We start from the raw sequence: 20,527 nt of genomic DNA on the forward strand, positions 1-20,527 counted from the left end.
TTGTAATGACTCTCTTTAAGCTTGAATTTTTTTGTTTGTTGTTAAAGGAGTCACATCACCAGCAGAAATCCCGGCAGGTACTGTTCTGGGACTGACAGTTGGGGATCCTCGTACAAATTTGCCTCAAAAGAGGTCCACCGCTTTGCCCAATCCAGAAGAATGCCAAGGTAAAGTTCTTGAAACTGCTGTGTTTTTTCTTTACTGTGTTGAACAGTCTAGTCCCATAGCCAGAGTTCTCTTTGTACCCCCTCTGCAGTCACTTCGTCTCTAGAAAACCAGGGCCGTCTCCACCTGGCTCATTTCAAGATGGTTATGATCCAGGAGATGCTGTGGGTGGGGAAGCACCTTTCAGCTGTGAAACGTGTCACCTGATCCTCATGTTCATTTTATTTCTGGTACCTAGTAAAACTTGTCTTTCTGCCGTGCGGGTTCTCTGAAAAGGCCTAGTGTTCCAGAATTGTGTGAGGAAGGGAGGTGCACCTGCAGCTGGTCTTGTGCTCGTTGGAAGCCTCTGTCTGACCACACAGATGATCCAGGTTCGAATCCTGGCAAGGCCATCCCGGGTGCTGAAGGGTGAGAGGACTTGGTTTAGACCCAGTAGAGCGGCCTGAGGGCGTCGTTTGTCTGGAGTGGCATAGGCGGGTGGGTCAGATTGGCCAGAATTTCAGTCTGGTCTGGGATGTACAGCAGTTGTGGTAGTGTCTCACTGTATTTACTGTCATGTAAGTGAAAGAATTATTATTTGAAAGATAACTGTGTTTGGCATGTTATTTGAAAGAATCATTAACATTAGCTTGTGAGATTTTGGAGAAAAAAATATGTGTGTGTCATAATGACTGGAAGATTTTTTTAACCTCTATGTGTAGTCATATAGTTTACTAAGGGGTCAGAAAATTATTCCGTCACAACTTCACGAGAAGTGGATTGAATGAGGGGAGTTTGAAGATATGTAGGTAAGTTAATTATGCAGTCTAGACTTTAATCAATGAGTTGTTGCCTCTTCCTTTTCTTTTTTAATAGAAGTATGGTCTGGTGCAGCCATAAAAGTTGCAGCGTCTACTAAACCATTAAATGTTGCTTACCATAATCGCTTTAAAGCTATAGTTTAATTCTACTTAGATTCTCTTGCCTCAAATTCTTTTTTGGAATGAGGCAGTTTTATATTAAATCCTTTCTAAGGCTTTTATCTTAATTTGAATCAGTTCAAGGGGAATTTACACCTTACTCAAAAAACGTGACTTAATTTCTATGACAAAACCTTACCATCTTGTTAGTTATTGTGGAATTTCATTAAAACCTGTTTTAAGTAATTTCTTTGAAGTATTGATTGGCATGTAAGCTACATAAAGAAGTAAACTTTTTAAGGAGGTTGTATTATATCAATGTAACACCATGTAGAAAGGCAATTCAGAACTAAAGTTAGAAACATAGTTGGATGAGTATGGTCAGTTAATAAAAGATAGATCTTTGGAAGAATCGATCACATGATCTAACCACCTCATTCTCCAGTGGACTGCCAGTTCGGCTTTCTATACTGTAGTCATCCTCTGCCTGTTTTGACTTAGAGGAAATGGACCGATTATGGTGCTACTTACACCCTGGAGAAGGGTTTACCCGATTTGAGTCAGGAATTCTTTATCTTCTTAAGTATGCCGGGAATTAGCTCTGAAAAGAGAGGTTACATGACTGTGACATTGTCATAACAGAAAAAATACATACTTTGGTCTTTGTGCCTTTTCTAGTGTGTAGCTCCTAAAACCCTTGTAATTTTCTAAGTGATAAGAGCCTTAAAGGGCTAAAGGAGCATCTTTTGTTATTCATAACAAGCCTCTTTCAACCACACCTGAGATTATGTTATTGAGGGGACTTTTGGAAAGTCCCTAAGGATGGTGGACTAGTTGCCAGGGGAACCAGCCTTGTCATTAGGGGGTTGGCACTTTTAGCCCCACCCCTTCTGGGGGGAGGGACCAGAGATTGAGTTTAATCACCAATGGCCAATCATACCTCCATGGTGAAGCCTCCATAAAAATCCTAAATAAGGGGGTTCAGAGAAGTAGTTTGCTGAATGCTTAGAGGCGCTGGGAGGGTGGAGTGCCCAGAATGGGCAAGGGAGCTCCACACTGCTTCCCCGTACCTGGCTATCCCTATGCATCCCTTTCATCTGGCTGTTCCTGAGTTGTATCCTTTTATTGAGACAAAACAGGCTTGACTGGTGTGGCTTGCTTGGTTGGGTGTCATCCCTGAAAGCAAAAGGTAACAGGTTGGATTCCTGGTCAGGGCACACGTTGGGTTGCTGGGGGTTCAGTCCCAGTCAGGTCAGGGTGCGTATGAGAGGCAACTGATGGATGTTTCTCTCCCTCTCTCTCAAAATAAATAACAAAATCTTAAAAAACAAAACAGTAACATAGCAAGTTCTGAGAGCCATTCTAGCAAATTATTAAATACTGGCTGGGGGCAGGTCTTGGGTCAGGAAACTGTGTAGCCAGCTGGTGTCTGAAGTGCCATAACCTGCGGGATCTGACTCTCTCCAGATAGAGAGTGTCAGCCTTGAGCTGAATCGTAGGACACCCAGCTGGTGCTGGAGAATTGCTTGCTGTGGGGAAAACACCTGATCATTGGAGTGTCAGAAGTATCCAGAGGAGAGGAGTGTAAGTAAGCGAAGAGTTTGTCCACGCTGTGCTGCAGAGACCACATCACGCTGACACCGGGTGCAGTGAAGGAGAGTGGCAGTTACTGCACAGCGCTACATGGCAGAGACGGGCCACTTGTGCTGGAGAAACCGGAACTCCCGATGGTTTACAGACAAGGGGTTTCATAGACCAAAAATCACGAGTCGTTGTGAGGGAGGGGCTTGGGGTTGTGGGTCTGCCAATGGGTCAGCAGTGAGGCCAGGGCAGTAAATCATTATTTTAGGCCTTGAGGCCAGCTTCTGTACCCTTCAGTCATGTTTCATGAGGATGTGGCCAGGGCCCCTTCTGCTTTAGGGCTCAGGAGCTAAAGCACAACTTAGGCCATTATGTTATCTTTAGCTTAACAGGAACCCAAAGCCGTGCCCCTTAGTCAGGGCCTGGCCATTGTGTCTGGCAGACTTGGGGGCAGGGGGAGGGACGGTTAGTGACTAGTAAGAGGAAGGGCTGAGGCTTCATCATGCATTAAATCAGAACTCAAGTTTCAGTTGGTTGTTCGCTTTGTGGGCTAAAAACATCCTAACAATATTACTAGGTTATCTCGATGTGCAGGGTAGAAGTCACATTTTGTGACTCTTACTCAATGTATGCTATTATTATTTCTTAAGATTTTATTTATTTATTTTTAGAGAGGGGATGGGAAGAAAAAAGGAAACATCAACGTGTGGTTGCCTCTCATGCGCCCCCTAGTGGGAAACCTGGCCCACAACCCAGGCATGTGCCTTAGACTGGAAACCAAACAGGTGACCCTTTGGTTTGCAGGCTGCCACTCAGTTCACTGAGCCACGTCAGCCAAGGCTCAATGTATGCCATTATTATTTCTGCTGTCTTGATTATTTCTTTTTCCTGAAGTCTAATTGGCCCTGGGCTGAGCAGTAACTATGATAGCTTCCTTCATGGGGTGCTATGTGACTTCCTTCTCGAGGCTGTTAGTCCAAACCAGCATACATACCTATCTGTTTTTTAAATTAAAGATATTTTCTGAGGGAGTCTTAACTCCTCAGCTTCAGTTTTTTCCTTTCAGTGAAGGACCTGATGTGATGATGCATATTCTCAGATGCTTTGAAAAAGTTTACTCTTGGTCATTTTGTTCTTGCATTTGAATTAAATATGCTTCTGCAGATCTTTTCAATGTTATTACCCTAGCACTTTACTATGTAAGTAACTAGTTTTCTAGGTGAGGATTTTTAAAAAAAAATTTTTTAAGATTTTAATTAATTTATTTATTTTTAGAGAGGGAAGGGAGGGAGAAAGAGAGAGAGAGAGAAACATCAATATGCGGTTGCTGGCGGCCATGGCCTGCAACCCAGGCATGTGCCCTGACTGGGAATCGAACCTGCAGCACTTTGGTTTGCAGCCTGCGCTCAATCCACTGAGCTACACCAGCCAGGCTCTAGGTGAGGTTTTAAAATATAATTTCTGCTATAATCTCTGCTATTTTAGCATTTGCTCTCCTTAGCATCTGCTGCTTTGCTTTGATATATTATTTTAACTAGCTCTCATCTTCCAGAGATGAATCTGTTTTAGAAAATATTGAACTTAAACATTGTGCTCATGGGCTTGTCTTAATTTTCTCTTTACACATTCTTCGGTAGTGTATACCCAAACACGGGAATAGTCAAGCTGCCTTTAGAGTGATAGGTGAGAGATCATCGCTGTACTGGTGACGGCTTTTGCAAGCACTGCTGGAGCTCTGGTCTGCACCTGACTTTCAGAAGCGCCCAGTTGTTAGTCACTGTGCCGTGACTTCTCTGTTTCTGCTTGTGGGAGAAACAATCCCTAACCTCTTTAGCTAGGTTCCTTTAAAGGGGTCCCCTGTTTTGCATATTTAATTTAAAACAGAGTTAAGTATATTTGAAGGCTCTAACTTTGGTTTATTTGATCCCCAAATGATAAAGCTGGGTTAGGTGGGGTTTGTCCTCCCCTGTTGTGGGTAAGGCAGGCTTTCAGGCCCCGGAGCCCTAGCGCCAGGGTTTCCTGCGGACTCTGGGAAGCGGTGGGAGGTGGCTTTGTGTCACAAGGTTCATAGCTGGTTTCTTTTTCTGAATAATATTCCCTTGTCTGGACATGCCATCTCCCTAGTTTGTTTATTATTATTTTTAAAGCATATGCGAAGATGAGGCTGTACGCTCCTGTGCCTTTGCACCCTAAGTCTCAGCTGCTTCTTTTGCCTGCAACGGTCAGGATAGATCCCACTTCTGGCACTTGGACCCGCAGCAGCGCTCCGCGGGATGTGCTGCGGGAGGCCCAAGGCTGCCTGCGGTGGAGCCTGCTGGCTCCCTCTCAGGCTGCGGGAGCTGGCTGCACACAGCCCGTTACTGGAGACGCTTGGTCTTAGCCCCGTGAGGAAGAGTGGTGCGCCCGGAGCAGCTGCTGCTGCTGTGCAGGAGCTTTCCTCTTCGATCCGTTCGTCAGTTTAATTTTTTCTCACTTTGTTCTCCCCTGAAATCTGTCCCATTACGGTCCCGTCACTGCCAACTTGCTTTTTTCCCAGCCCTCAGACCCATGCAGGTACGTGCCTTTGAGGGACCTTCCTGTGTTGGTGGCCTTGTAGGACCATGGTCAAAACTCACGAATTGTCTGACTTTTTTCTTTTAATTCTTCAGGCCAACAAAAGCAGATTCGGAATTTTTTTTTAACCTCCTCGTGATTAAATGACTGCACGTAAGAAGCATCTGCTCTCAACGTAGATGTTTATAACTGGGAGAGTTCCTCCTCCTTTCCCACAGCAGTACTGTTTGTTGGGCACAGCGTTTATTTAAAGGAGTGAAGTGATATATTTTGCAGAGAATATGCCCATTTTAAAGGAATGGGAAAATACATTTACTGGAAAGGAATAGATAGTTCGGCACAAAGGGCTGTCAGAGACTTGAAGTAAATACTAGGACTGAAGAAAAGGCCAGTACCTGTGGTCTCACCACCATTGGGCAGGAGTGAGGTTAAAGGCCCTGAAACCATCAGGTCGGGACACGTGGCCTGTGCCGCCATTTCTTTTTGGTTGTTGCACCTCTGGAGGGTGTCGCACCTCTGGGGGGTTCCTAGACTTGGGTGATCTTACCTGTGCAATTGAGCAGTTATTTAAGGCAATGTTATGTGATGTTTGCATCTTCTACACTAAAAAGAAATGTTTAAAAAATAAGTTTAGGAGTCTTTGCTATTTCATAGATTATGAGACCCACTGTAAGAATACCTTTATTTCTAGTCAAGTATATTCTTCTACAGAAGTAAGCACCTATAAAATATTTTCTTGGAACGAAAGGTCAGCTGACCACGTTCAGAGCTTGACTGGAGTGGTCTAACGGATGTGGTTTGAAGGCTGTTTCTTTTCCCCCTTAGATAATGAGGAGGTTAGACAGCTGCTCCTGGAGGGTGTGCCTGTGGAGTGTGCGCACAGCTTTATTTGGAGCCACGCTGTCTGTGAGAGTGTCACAGAGAACAAAATCTCGGATCAGGTAACTGGTGGTGTGAGGGTCATTGGCAAGGTCATGAAGGCGGGCTGAAATTCATCGCTCGAGAGAACATAGAAGTTGCTTCATCCTTCATAGAATCCCACAGACCGACTTTTATTTTCCAGCAATTTACTGCTTCCTCACTCATGATACACGCCATGGTTTTCTTCCCTGTTCTTAGAAAGGAACAATCTCCTAGAGAAAGTTAACACAGAGGCTTTTTCTTGAAATGATAACCTTATGGTTTGAATACATATTTTTCTTTTCTTTTTTTTTCTTAAGTGTTCTCCGTCTTTATCACTTTATTGGTTCTCCTGTCTTTGATTTCATGCCGATTGTGCTCCTGCCAGCGCCAGGCATTACATTAGATGATGGGACAGATGACTGTTCGATGTGGTCAGGGACATACGGGGTACAAAGGAAGCCCAAGGAAGGGATACTGTAGAAATTGGGGAAAGCTCCCTAGATGAGGGAGCTGGTATTTGAGCCGACTCTTAGGTGGGGCGTTAGAATGAACTAGAGTTTTGGGGACCAGGGGCCAAGGCTGCAGCAGAGAGGGGATGGCTGGCAGTGAGCATGTGCAAGGGCCCAGGCCGAAAACCTGATGACGTGTTCAGGAATCTTCAGGGAGATCAGTAGCTTGGAGTCAGGGGAGGCAGAGGGTGAAACTAGCTGCCAGAGCATAGAAGACCTTGGGGCATTTTAAGGATCTGGGCCAAAGATGTGGGGTGGGCACCATGGAAGGTTTTAAGCCAAGCCGCTGACCACATTTCTCTCCAGCAGCCAGTGGGGGGCGGGTGAGACGAGGGGTGGGGGTGTGGGTGGAGGAGCTGGAGAGAGGACGTGTGGTTGGGTGGCCTTAAAAGAGACCCTGGAAAGAGTCCATAATGTAGGACGTGGTGGGGCCTGAACTGTGGCAGTGTGGCCGGAGTCCCGGGCCTGGGGGTTAATACACATTCCTGGAGGGAAGAATCGACCAGACTCAGTGGTTGACTGGAAGGTGGGTGGAGAGAAAGGAGGAGACTTGTAGGTCAGCTCCTGACGGTCTAGTTTGGGACTAGGAGCTCAGCTAAAAGAGAGCCAAAGCCGGGTCTGACTTGCTGCAGCTCTGTCTCCGAGTTCCAGAATAGCAATCGGCACGTAACTGGTGTGCTCAGTATTTATTTGAATGAAGGGTAAATGTTTGAATGGATACTGAACAAGGGGACGAACTGTGAGAATCACTCAGCTAAGATGGGGATGCAGGAGGAGGGCGACTGTGGTGGGGAAGATGAATTTGGTCTCGGGTAGACTGAGTTTGGAGAGTCCCGGGAGCAGACATCCAGGAGACAGGTTTTGATCCCAGGAGGAAAAGTCAGGGCGAAAGAGATAGATCGTTGGCATTTCCAGCGTGTAGTTGGCAGTGGGAACAAAAATGAGAATCAGGCCTTGGCCCTGGTTCCAGGGCTCCCGTGAGGGAGCAGTTAGACGGTGGCCTGGAGGCAGTTTCCTGGAGACTGTTCCTAATCGAGGGGCAGGCTTCCCCCCTGCCCACCTGCTCATCTCTTCTCACAGCTGGCAAGGAAAGTCTAAAAGAGGGTTATCTGCTCCCTGCAGTCCACGTAACCAATGATTTATAGCATCTTGTATTTTCAATCCTTCAGACTGGGTGAGAAATTTTCTCAAGAGCCAGAGTAGTTTTCCACTTGCATTCCTGGAGAAGCTGTTAATTGTACCTTTTTTACTTCATGACAAGTCTTAACCAAAATTAATGTAGGGACAGAGTATCAAGATAGAAGATTAATCCTGATATAAGAAATTAGTGGAATGGGTGTATATGTTACAACTTTGGATCGTCTAGTATGTTCTTACCCAAATTTAAGATAGTTTGTCATTTTCTACCAAAGCACTTGTAGAGAGGAAAATTGTATAGGAGGGATACCTTGTACTTAAAATAGCTCAATTTATTGATTGAGAACACTTTTTTCCTTGCTTTTTTAAAGGAGCATGTAACTTTCTAAAGCTGCTTTTAGGGAGACCCAGTAGAATCTCCCAGGAGGCTAGGGTTGTTTGTCTTGAATTCTTTTCTTCCGTTTTAGGATTTAAACCGGAAGAGAAGTGAGTTGCTGGTGCCTGGGTCACAGCTTGTTCTAGGTCCCCATGAATCCAAGATACCCATCCTTCTGATCCAGCAGCCAGGCCGCGTGGCTGGAGACGACCGGCGAGGCTGGGGAAGCGGCTGGGACGTCCTGCTGCCCAAGGGCTGGGGCATGGCTTTCTGGATTCCGTTTGTAAGTTACCTTTGGATTCCGAGGAAGAGTTGCACGGTTTTACATACATTCCTAGTTAAACACCACGTGCTGAAAGTGTTCCAGACTGTGCACCACCCAGAAGTCCAGGGCTGCTGTCCTGCCCTCTCAGCTGTACACATCATAGAGACGCTTCCGAAAGTCGCTGGAGCCAGGGTTTTATTAGTGCGAGTTGTGCTGACGTACTGTGAGTTTCTTGAGGTTTTTAAGAGTGGCCTGATTTTTGAAGACTAGTGGCAACAAAATACTGACTTTTATTTTCTTACTTGAAGAAATTTGTTACCATTTAAAAGCAATTTTTATAATTTAATTTTTATAGATGTATAGAATACATTTTTAAGTGCTGACCATGTTCTTCTGTTTATTAACTAAACAATTTTATTAAAATGTAGTGTGTGTGTGTGTGTGAGTGTGTGAGTATTTGTGGTTAAACACCACTTTGAGCTAGAGAGGAGAAAAGACCTGCAAGACTGTTGGAGCCTTGCCGGTGATTCAATGATGCCTCATGTGAGGATAATCACTTGGGAGTGGGACTATTTTTAAATAATTCTGATTTTTACCTTGTGAAATATTTGAAGCATAGAAAAAACAATAGACATGGATACAGTGAACCGCCAGCTTGAGAAACCAGACATCACAGACTTATTGGAAGCACCTGGGACCCTCTCCGACTCCGTTTCCCTCCCTCCTCCTGAGAGAGTTGCTGTCCTGGTTTGGGTGCTTGTTGCTGACATGCATGTTTTTGCAGCTCTGTAAAGTATGCGTGTACCCCAAACACAGTAACTGTATTTGACATGTTCCTCCACTTTACATGCTGTAGGTATGCTGTTGCAGCTTGCTGTATGTACTCAACATTGAGATTTCCCCACGTTGATTGATGCTCTATCTCATTCATTTTAAATGTTGTGTGGTAGCTCATTACAGGGTTTTCCCACAATTTATTTGTCCACTCTGTGTTTGATGGGCATTTAGGTCGTTTCTGTTTTCCCCCGTACAGACAAGTAAGCAGTCTCATATGGACAGGATCTCTTTGACATTTCTTCCAGATCTACCGAGGTGCAAGAGCAGGGGGATTAAAAGAGGCCAGAGTGCATTCTCAGTACAAACGGTCACCTTACGTCCCGGGCGATTTCCCAGACTGCTCTGCTGGGGTTCTGTTTGCTGAAGAACAAGCCAACGATCTTCTTGAAAAGTACAAAAGGTGAGAAACTGGCTTCTAGTTTGGTAACATCTTAAGAGGAAGAGAGGTGCGTACATTGGTTCATGATGTCTGGAGTGGCTTTGGTAACTCTTACTGTAGAAGACAGAGTTTTCATAGGTGTCTTCCTTGAGTTGAGCATTACCGAGACAGAATTCAGTCGAGAGATTGTCGTACAGCCGGCTTTCCAGGCCCGTCCAGGTCCAGACCCTCTCCTTGGCCATTCTCGGACATGGGTGATGGTGCGCACCTAAGCTGGGGACGTGGATTTCAGGTGCTTGTTAGTAGTTTCCCACTCCCAGCCCTGCCCCCTCAAAATGGAAATCGAGTTACAGAGGTGATGCGTATGAAATTTTAATGAAACTATGGAAGCATAAAACCCTTTATGAACAAGTGTATTTCCTGCACTCAGAGAGATAAACACTGCCTTTACATTTTAGGGTCTATCCATCTGGACTTCCTCTCTTTTTTCACGGGGGCATGGACAGTGAGGGGCTTTATTTCCTTTACACTGTGAAGTACGCGCTAGCATTGGGAACCCGTGTTTCCTGCGCGACTGTGGGCTCCCAGAAACTCTGCTCGTTGTGGCTTCTGCAGCCTCCAGCCAGTGCCTGGCGCACAGTGGGCCATCATCACTGTTACTTGTTGACTGATGAGGGAGTGAAGAATTGAGTGGTGCAGGTCCTCCACTGTGAGCTCCACGATGGTGCTTTCCTCTGCGCTGCAGCAGCCACAGAGACGGGCAGTGCCTGGCTCCACACTGTCGACTGATGGGTGAAGGAATGAATGCCTGGGGGGACGAGTGGGGCACACACACCCCTGGGGCGCCAGCTGGTAAGCTCTCGGCAGTTGTGCATTATCTGTCCTGAGCCTCCTGTAACAGGGAGCTGAGGGGCTTCTGTTGTTTGTTAAAGAGTAATTGGCAATAATATTTATCTCTTACCTTTTAGACTTCTTTATGCATACGAATTTTTCATAGAAACAATTTTTTTTTAAAAAGAGTATTGTATATACTATTTTGCAACCTGCTTTTTAAACTTAATGCTATGTAATGGATAGTTTTCCCATATCAGTAAGTGTGACTCTAAAACCAAGTATCGGTGACCTTTTTCTGGAAAGGGCCAGATCCTAAATGTTTTTGGTTTTGTGGGCCCTTTAGTTTCCACGGCAACTGCTTGGCTCAGCCTTTGTGACGCAAAAGAGGCCACAGGAGACCCCTAAGCGAATGAAGGAGCATGGCTGTGTTCCAGTCTCACGTCGTGGACACTCAAATTTGCATTTCCTGTATAATTTTCGTGTGCCATAAAGTATTATTCTTTTGTTTGTTTCCAACTGCTTAAAAATGTAAACAACCATCCTCAGCTCATGGGTCGCAGAAAGCCAACTGAGGGCCAGGTTTAGCCTGAGTGTAGTCAGCCAGCCCTTGCTCAGATGTAACTGAGGCTGCTCAGGACCCTGGGACGGCTGTAGCACAGTTTATCAGTGGCCCTTCAGGTGTGTTCTGGTTTTTTGCCATGTGCTTCTGTGAGTAGCCCAACCATATGCACCTTTACATTATTTCAGGCCTGTTGTACGTCAACCACCTTTCCAAGCGCTGGGGCTGCGGCAGGAGAAGGCAGGCAAAGGCTGCTTTTGCCCTCCTTGGGCTTATTTTTCATTACAATAGTGTCAATATGCAGTCTTAGTTTCAGGTGTGCAGCATTTATGTACCTCACCAAGTGGTCACGCGGTGAGTCCGCTGACCGCCAGTCCCGGGACAGAGCTTTGCGGCATTTCTGACTGTGTTCCCCTGTGCCGTGCCTTCCATCCAGTGAGTGGAAGTCTGTTCGTCCTGGGCCCCTCCCCCATCTTCACCCTCCCCTGCTCCCTTCCCCCTCCTCCCTTCCTCCGTCAGCCATCATTTGTTCTCTGTATCTGTTTGTTTCGGTTTTGTTTGGTCACTTGTTTTGCTTTCTAGACTCCACATTTAAGTGGATTCATACAGATTTTGTCCTCCTTGGCCTGACTTGTTTCTCTCAGCATCCTACCTTGCAGGTCCGTGCCTGTTGTTGCAGGTGGTGAGGCTTCATTTTCTATGGCCAAGTAATATTCCATTGTGTGTCCTTCTTTATTCATTCTTCTGTTGGTAGATACTTAGGTTGTTTCCATGTCTTGGCTGTTGTAAATAACACTGTAATGAACATAGGAGTGCATATGGGGGAGAAAGAGAGGGAGAGAAACATCAGTGTGTGGTTGCCTCTCACGTGGTCCCCACTAGGGACCTGGCTCGAAACCCAGGCATGCGCCCTGACTGGGAATTGAACTGGCGATCCTTTGGTTTGCAGCCAGCGCTCAATCCACTGAGCCACACCAGCCCGGGCGTGAACACAGGTTGAGGTAGGTTTGACTCTGGCAGAGAGACTCAGTAGTACTCTCCTGGCTTTGACTGCTTTCTCAGTGAAAAAAGAGGCAAGGTTATAAGGTAGGAATAGGAAAAGTAGGAAGGCTGTCAGAGATCTGAGGAGAGTGGAATCAATAGAAACAGTGTTCTGGGAGAGTGGAAAACAGAATTGACTGGAGAAATGTAAATAATCCCCTTGAGTTTTGTGTTTATGGTAAGAACATTCAGGACCTGTGTGTTCTTCCCCAGCTGTGTTCTGCCAGTCAGGGCCTGGCGTAGGGCAGGTGGAGGTTGAAAGTAACCAGGATGGGCTTGGCCGCGTGGAGGGAGTCTGAGGGTGTACGTGAGGAAGTGACTCTCGTGTGACCCACGCAGTCTAAGCTAACTAGGAGAGAGGTGTGAGAACAGGGGTGTGCAGTGAGGACAAATGAATAGGAGGTTTCAGTGGTCGAGGAATTGTTGCCGAGGACAGGGACATGGGTTGGAAAAACAGGAGGCCTCCCTCTGAGTGGAAGATACTGGAAATTGAGATTTTTAAGGTGGAGCCAGCAGTAGGGATGACCAGACTGCCAGTGAGCCGGTGTGGGGGGTTGAGGCAGAGTGAAGACGTGGAGTGAGGACCAGTGTTTCTGGGAGGCCAGGGTGCGAACAGGATGGTGTACGCAGGTGCCGAAGGCACTGAGACTGACAGCAGTCGTGGTGGAGGGGGAGGCAGCCCAGCCGTGAATGGGGGTGGCCGGGGCGTCGGTAGAGGGAGAGCCCGTGGTTTGTGTGGCGGTTTGTGCTGCAGGGGAGCTGGTGTGGTGGAAGAGAAAGGAGAGGAAAACTGGTCTGGGGGCATCTGCCCAGGGCCAGGCCCAGGAGAGGTGGAGGAGAAATGGCCGCTGCTGAGAGGAGCTGCAGGGGAAAGAAAGCACAGACCTTAGGCAAATCCCCATGAACAAGATTTCTGGTTTCGATCCAGAAAAGATGCACAGACTAAGGATTTTTGTTTGGCTGTTTACTAGTGAAGTTGGACATTTTTAAGTGTGTTGAAGGTCTCTGGGTGAGACGAATGTCCTGGGACTTTTTCACCAGCTGTCCTTCTTGGGATGTGGGAACACCCCTGGGGTCCCAGGGCACGGCAGGCAGTGAGAAGTCAGTGGGGGAAGGGACGGCTGGGCCTGGCCCCGGGAGACTGTCAGCCTGAGGACACAGTCTGGGGCCCCCTGAAAGTCTTCCAGCCCAGAAGGGCAGCAGCTGGACTGCTCCCACCTGTTGGGGTCAGTAAGAACCAGAGCAGACCCTGGTTCTCACTGGCTAAGGGGGTTTCTCAGAGGCCCTCACTCAGGCATTCCTGGAAAGGTCGACTGGTACCACACTGTGGAGGGCGATATGGAGACATTGGTCAGAATTGCAAATGCTAATAATACTCTGCCTTTAGCGCCTCCATGCCCAGGAATTTGTGCTTGCTCAAGGTCATGCATTGCAACTCCTTGTCGAAGCAAAAGTTTGAAAATAATCAAACTGCGATAGGGGACTGCCTGAATAAATGGGGGTGAGATATGCAGCCTTTTACAAAAGAATGAGGATCTCAGCAGATTGATATGCATGACCTCCAAGATATTAAGTAAAAAAAGTAAAGTTAGGCAAAAAAGACTGTAGCTGGTATGCCACTGTTGTGTAAAAATGAGCAAAAAATGAAAGAAACATGAGTGTAACAGAGAACCTTGTAAATGTGCATGGACACTGCTGCACAAGGGACAGCGTTCACTCGAAGCCTTCGGGAGTGGCGCCCCCTGGGGTTGTACCTCTGAAAATAAAAATGAAGGAAACAAAAGTTTGGCCTTTAGAGTTGGCTGTCTTTTATTATTCTCTTTCTTAGAAAACTTTGTATATTTGTTTTTATTTTATAGTAAAATGTGTTTTTGTTTTATAGTACAATGGCCATAATTATTTTAATTGTCTACTCCTAAATTATTCAACGTTGGCTCTCCCCTTTGGTTCTCATTAGACGCCCTCCTGCCAAACGGCCCAACTACGTGAAGCTGGGCACCCTGGCCCCTTTCTGCTGTCCCTGGGAGCAGCTAACTCGAGACTGGGAATCGAGAGTCCAGGCCCGGGAGGGGTCACCCGGAGCTCTCCCGCCGAGAGGGGAGGGGAGCGACTTGAGAGGAGACGAGGTGCCTTGCGTTCCCACGCCTGAAAAAACCCGTCAGGCGCCTGACGAAGCAGACACATCGCTACAGGACGCCACCGGCAGCCTCCTCTGTGTTCTGAGGTAAGTGCACACGACGTCCACACATGTTTTGGGTCGACTCTTTCAATACTGACCAGGCCGCAGGACGTAAAAGTTATCGTTGTTCCTTCAGGCAAAGCCGTAGCGAGTTTTTGGACTTTCACAGAGGGCCCCGGGCAACAGCCAGGTCGCATCTCACTCGGGGCATGAAGCTCCCTGGCGAGAGACTTGAGTGTCGGCAGCAGACCTGAAATCAAGGCAGTCCCTTTAAACGGGTGTTTCCTCTAGTCTTTGCTCACCAAGCAGTGCCTCCCCGCCAAGTGCATCGTAGGGAAACAGAGAACCCCCCACAAACTCGGGGCGAGCGCTCTTCGCTTTAAGTCACTGCATCAGACTTTCTCTCACTCCTTGTGGGTGACCTGAGTGTGTGGCCGGTCAGGTGTCGGTTCACTGTGGTGGTGTCACACGGAGACCATCCTGTAAAATGCGTTCCACTGTCAGTGCCGATGCAGGCGACTAGATTTTGCTCATCAATTATCCTATATTCTGGGCTCTGATTTTTCTTATTTATTTTGTGCTTTGATTTTTTTTAAAAAGTGCCCACCCCTCTTGCCTTATACTTATTTTTCTGCACAGTAACCTCATAATTTCATGTCCTTTTTTACTTTTCATCCAACTTCCTTATAGTTTCTTTTCTAATGAAAACATTAGCTGTTCTTTAATCCTCTCGCTGTGCTTGCAGCCTTAGGTTCTCTCCCACTCACTGTCTTATTTTCCTCTGCTTTCAGCTTCTTAAACCTTTAGTCTTTCTGTCCCAGAATAGAAGGCACATGAAAAGTAAAATATGATTATAAAAATGCACCAATGTTTATTTTTAATTTTTTAAAAAATTGGAATTTTGATCCTTTTGCACAGAGTATAAAACATTAGATTAACTCCAGCAATGCTTAATCTTCTAATTGCTTATTTCCTCCTTGAACAAAATGTCCTCCAACATGAAGGAGCAGAGCGTCACTGAAGCAGCTGTCAGCCTGGTGCGGGCCCAGTTGTGGGGGCCGACGGGCAGCCCAGCGTGCTCCCGGCAGGGGCCAGCGAGACCTGACCCCGGAGGCCTGCCTGCCCCTCTTGGACCGCTTCCCCAGGGCCCTGGTGTGGGTCAGCCTGTCCCTGCTCGGGAAGGGCAGTCCGGAGCCGCGCACCATGATCTGTGTCCCAGCCGAGGAGGACTTCCTGCAGCTCAGCCGGGATCGGCTCTACCGTGGGCCCCAGGAGCCCAAGCACAGCGACCCCTTCAAGAGCAAGATCCGGAAACAGAAAGAGAAGAAGAAAGTAGAAAAGAGGCAGAACCACAGACCTGCCGGGTCTGAGGGTCTGACGGTGGGGGGCCCTGCGGCGGGGGCCCCGGCTCTGACCCTGGGCTTGTGGTCAGGCCCCCTTCCCGACTTGACTTCTCACTGCTCCCGAGCTCTCCTGGGCTTTGTCACCCAGGGAGACTTCTCCATGGCTGTGGGCTGTGGAGAGGCCCTGGGGTTTGTCAGTTTGACGGGCTTGCTGGATACGCTGTGCAGGCAGCCGGCAGTGCAGAGGGGCCTGGTGCTGCTGCGGCCTCCCGCCTCTCTGCAGTACCGATTTGCGAGGATAGCCATCGAGCTGTGAATGTCGGTTACACTCCTGCTGGGGCGCAGGTGACAGCTGCTTGCCTGCTCCACCGTCGGCAGGTTTGGTTTCAGCTGTCTTTGGTTTTGAAATATGTGAAATTCCTTGGAAACAAGAATAAAGAAATTATGTATTATGCAAATAGATGAAATGTTTACATTGTTCCAGTAACCTCATTGATTTCTACCTTTTCCGTTCTTTGCTGTAATAGATTGAAATTACTTGGCATATACAGCCACAGGCTTTTCTGTTATGATTTCTTGGCCTGTGTCAGTCATCCTTGCTGAAAATAGAAGCTTTATGTTTTCTCGTTCCGCCCCCTCCCCCCCTTTCATTTTATTAGAAACAAAGGGCTGGCAAGTCTCTTTCGAAACTTTGTGGTCATGTGGGAAGCAGCAGTGGTGGTTTAATGATCTCATTGTTGCAGAAGAGGAAAAGACTACATGCCTGGCATTTGTACATGAAACACGGGCCACCCGTCCATTGGTGCTCATTCTGTCTGCAGTCCACTCGCTGAATGTCTGACACCGAGAAGGAGGAAGTCAGGGGAAGCGCGTGCTGCCCTCTGCAGGCAGGCGTGGGCATGGCGACAGTGCCCGGGTGGGGTCGCGATGGGGGTCTCTTGTTTTCATCGTCCTCATCGTTGTTGACCAGCACAGGACCGCAGAGTTCATTTTTTTCTGAGCTTTTTGTTTCTGCCAAGAACTTCTCAGAGCCATGGAGGAGTGTTTCAAAAACACTTTCTGTGCAATGTGTTAAACCACCCCCTACCCCAGCCCCCAGGGAGATTCCACTGTCCGGCTGATTTGGGGAACGGGGCTAAACACAGTTAACATGACTTTTTAAAGGACCTCTAGACCCTTCCATGGGATAATGTACGTTGTAAATCTCCAGGAAGCGAGTAAGAAATAGTCTATAATATCTTCTAAATCTTTTTGACCCCGAACTCCTTTTGCAAGGACCGCCATCACCTCTTCTTGGTGACGGCTGAAGTGACAAGCTGCTTGTAAACCTCCGCGCAGTCCCTCGTCTGCCTGCCAGACCTGTGAGCCGGTGGAGAAGAGGTCCGCCCTGCCCCCTAGGAAGGGTGGGGTCGCTGTGGCAGTTCCTCACTTGCAGGGAAACGAGCTCACCACTTCTAGTCCCTGCGTGTGTCTCACTCATACCCTCAGACCCTTATTTCTCTGCCATAAAGTCCTAGCAGAACTTGAGTGGGCTTTTTTTTGGGTTATTAAATTTAAATTGCACAGTGAGGCGTTAGTCCCTGTAAACACGCTGGGCTTTTGCAGGGGCATCTGGCAGTAAGCCGTGAGCTGGGGAGAGGTGCGGAAGCATCATAGCTGATGAAGTGCCTGGCGTTTTCCCTTTCACCATACCTCAGAACATATTTGAGTCCAACCCAACTGGGACTGAAAAACATAGTATAACTTCATGGCATCTGTAAACAATAAATTGTCACCTGATGCTCAGTTGTGAATATTCAGTGAGGCAGTCCTCATTGTTTTCTAGGCTCTGAGCCGCTTCCTCTGTGGCCTGGCTCGCTGGGTGGCAGAAGCATGAGTGTGCCGTGAGTCACACAGAGCCTTGCCCTGTGCAGCCCCTGCCTGGGGCCTGCTGCCCACTCTGGTGGCGAGGGACAGGCCACACTCACGCTCTGCGGCAGTAGGTCAGAACTGTGTGCTGAAACGTCGACTCTACCATTTTCCAAAACGTATTCCTGAAAAAAGTGTTTCACAGCTGACTAAATCTGGGGACAGGTGTACGCCGTGTCCTCCTGTTGCCTGTTCACACTGACTGTTGGTCTAGTCAAGGCTCTGCAGACTCCTGCGGGAAGGAAATTTTTTTCTCAGATGCCCCCTCCCACTTGCTTTTTTTTTTTTTTTGTGCATAGCTACTGTCCAGAAAACATTAGTTTCATGGAATATACTGGAATGTGCGTACTTTGATCCTACGAGATGCCTGCTGAGCTACCAAATCAGTACACCACGTCCCCTGCGCCCTCTCAAGGGGGCAGAGACTGCGGGGTTTGTAAAGTCAGGAAGTGCGTGATAAGCAGACTTGTGAGCTGACCACCCAGAGACCAGCTCAGCCCCTGAGTTTGTGTGAAACAGTTGATTCTTTCTGTGTGCTGATCTTCTGCTTTGTCTTATATTACATAAGTAATATTTTTATATTAATAATCCATACTCATCATAGAAAAATTAGAAAATGCAGATAAGTGACAATAGCAGCATAAATCAGCTGGATTTTCAGCACCCAGAAGTAACTACTGTACCTTTCTGGTACACATCCTTCTAGGCTTGGAGATGTGTGTTGTAGTTTCCTTTTAACAAAAAAGCAGCATCCATAATTGCTTATGTGAAAAGCTATACAATCCACAGGCAGCGTGACTATATGTTGCCAATTCCTCATGAAGCTTCATTAGCGGGAACCCTAATGCTCGTGCTCCTACTGGATATAGGAAACCAGCAGGTGCATCTAGAACCCCGTGTTGCATTGCTGTCTTGCCTGCTACATACTCAGGGTGACTTCTTTCTTCCCAGCCAGTGGTTGGTGAGGTGGGCAGTCGATGGCTGGATGGACTGCACAGTGGCCTTAACCAGTGTACTTGTGGCCAGCCAATCTGAGGCCTGGGGAGCAGAGAGGCCAGGCCCAGGGCTGGGCTGCCTAGCAGATGATAGAAGGCAACAAAGCCTAGCAATTGTGGGTCACCTGGAGCAGCAGTCCCGGTTACACAGCCGTAATTCTGGTTACCCCAGAACACGGAGGACCACGGGTGCAGTGTTTGATGGGAGTGCTGCGTGAGAATCACCTGAAGGCTCAAGCCTCTCCCCAGTCTCGGCTTGGGCCTAAGCATCAGTATGTCTCAGAAGCTCCTAGGCCGTTCTAATGTGTGACTTGGGCTTGGCACTGCGGCTTTAAGAAGTCTGGCTCTTTGGATGCCTTGCACCGTGGGAAAGCTCGAATGAATAATGAGGCCAGGGAAAGTGCACAACTCTTGTGCTGTTAGCAGGCCCTGCTCACAGGGTCCATTGTGAAGCTGCCAGGTGGGAATTCCAGGAGAGCCTGGTGGTGAGGGCTGGGTGGTCCGATGGGGACTTCCATCTGGGGAAGAGGCCTGGTCTTAACCGGAAAACAGCCTGGCTCGTGACTCGTATAACCTGACCACCTGGGAGTATAAAATGAGGTCTTTGTCATTTGTTCTCTCTCGGGGCAGTGTCCTTCCAGATCAGCTATAGTTAACCTTGGGGAGCTTTCTCAGCCCTGGAGCCCAGGTCTGTCCCCAGGGCTGCTGATTTAACGGGTCAGGGGTGTGGCCTGGACAGTGGGGTACTTGAGAGCTTCCAGGTGACTTGCAGCCCGGGATGAGAACCACCATGCTAGACAGTATGAGCTTCCACGGTCACTAGCCAAGAACCCAGAAACTTCCCAGTAATGGGGAGCCCTGCAGGGCGGGAGCAGACAGAGGCTGTCAGAGTGGACTGCGTCGCTGTCACAGATGGGTATCCCTGATAGGGTCCTGCTGGAGCTGAGCAAGCAGCCACATTTGCTTAATGGCACGTGCCTGTCTCTGTAAAAATGAACATTTAGACGGGTACTGTCCTGGAGGACCCCTGTGATCATCCGTGTGCTTTCACTAAAGCAAATGTTTGCAAACGTGGAGCCTTTCCATCTCATCGCACCTCCCCCAGCCTCGCTCACTGCGGGAACTCGCTGGTCGTCGGGCCCCTTGAGTGAGCAGTCCAGACAGGGCACGGGCTGCGCTGCGCTGGGCCTTCGTGGACCGTTCTCGCCCCGGGCTCCCCACGCTTCCTGCCCTCTGTCCCCTCTTGTTCCATCCTTCCGTGCTTAACTTTATGTTTCTCAGAGAGCCCACCTCCTGCCTGCATTATTCTTCTGTCACAAGGAACTTATTTCTGAGGACATCACAATGATAATTCTTCCGTTGTTTATTGTGTACTCCACTCGCTGTGAGCCTCCTGAAGGGCAGACTGTGTCTTACTTGGTCGCTGTTATTCCTCAGACTCTAGCACTTTGACTAACTCATAACTTGTGTTTAATATATTCTTGTTACTACTGCGTTAATCGGATTTGTTGGTGTTTGCATTAAACTACAATACATACTATTTCAGCACAAGCACATGTTGTAATGCACAAATTGGCCACTAGGTGGTGCCAAGACCTCATGAGAAAAGAACTTGCTCTGGGGAAAAAACCTCAGAAGTAAAACACAATCCAGTTGTGTAGGTTGTTGGAATGGGGGAGTTTATGAGGTTACATATCAATTAATATTCCCTTTTTGGAGGTGGACCCATCCTACCAAAATCCTAGATAGAAAAGGCTCTGTGATTTTTAAACGGGACTAGAGAAGGAACAACTTTAAAAGCTCCTGTCTAATGAATGATTCCCATCCACATTATCCCCAGTACGTTTGCCCACCAGTCATGAGCTGAATGCCTCCAATGACAGGGAGCTCATCGCTTCACCCAGAGAGGCTGCCCGCCCCTCAGCCCCCCTTGGGGGTATTCTGATGGACGAAGTGCCTCTTGAGCTCCACCCTTACCTGTCAGCCAACTTGGAGAGCAGCCTTTTATTTTTAAGAAGTCAGTTATTAACCTTTTGCTTTTCTCTTCTGCAGGCCAAACAAGCC

General features: G+C 47.8%; 1 protein-coding gene across 2 annotated transcripts in view; it reads left to right on the forward strand.

The window, feature by feature from the left end:
- POP1 (POP1 homolog, ribonuclease P/MRP subunit) overlaps positions 1 to 16,020 on the forward strand; it is a 32,197-nt gene extending 16,177 nt beyond the window's left edge. For both annotated transcript variants that reach the window (XM_045861193.1, XM_045861192.1), the window contains 6 exons: positions 48 to 167; positions 6,024 to 6,139; positions 8,215 to 8,406; positions 9,471 to 9,625; positions 13,996 to 14,262; positions 15,222 to 16,020. In XM_045861193.1, coding sequence (XP_045717149.1) covers positions 48 to 167; positions 6,024 to 6,139; positions 8,215 to 8,406; positions 9,471 to 9,625; positions 13,996 to 14,262; positions 15,222 to 15,876 — 1,505 coding nt within the window. In that variant the 3' untranslated portion in view covers positions 15,877 to 16,020. The remainder of the gene's footprint in view (positions 1 to 47; positions 168 to 6,023; positions 6,140 to 8,214; positions 8,407 to 9,470; positions 9,626 to 13,995; positions 14,263 to 15,221) is intronic.
- The last annotated feature ends 4,507 nt before the right edge of the window (positions 16,021 to 20,527 follow it).

Source organism: Phyllostomus hastatus, unplaced genomic scaffold, assembly GCF_019186645.2.
Source record: "Phyllostomus hastatus isolate PE091 unplaced genomic scaffold, TTU_PhHast_1.1 phas_scaffold_21, whole genome shotgun sequence".
In the NCBI taxonomy this organism is placed as follows: domain Eukaryota; kingdom Metazoa; phylum Chordata; class Mammalia; order Chiroptera; family Phyllostomidae; genus Phyllostomus; species Phyllostomus hastatus.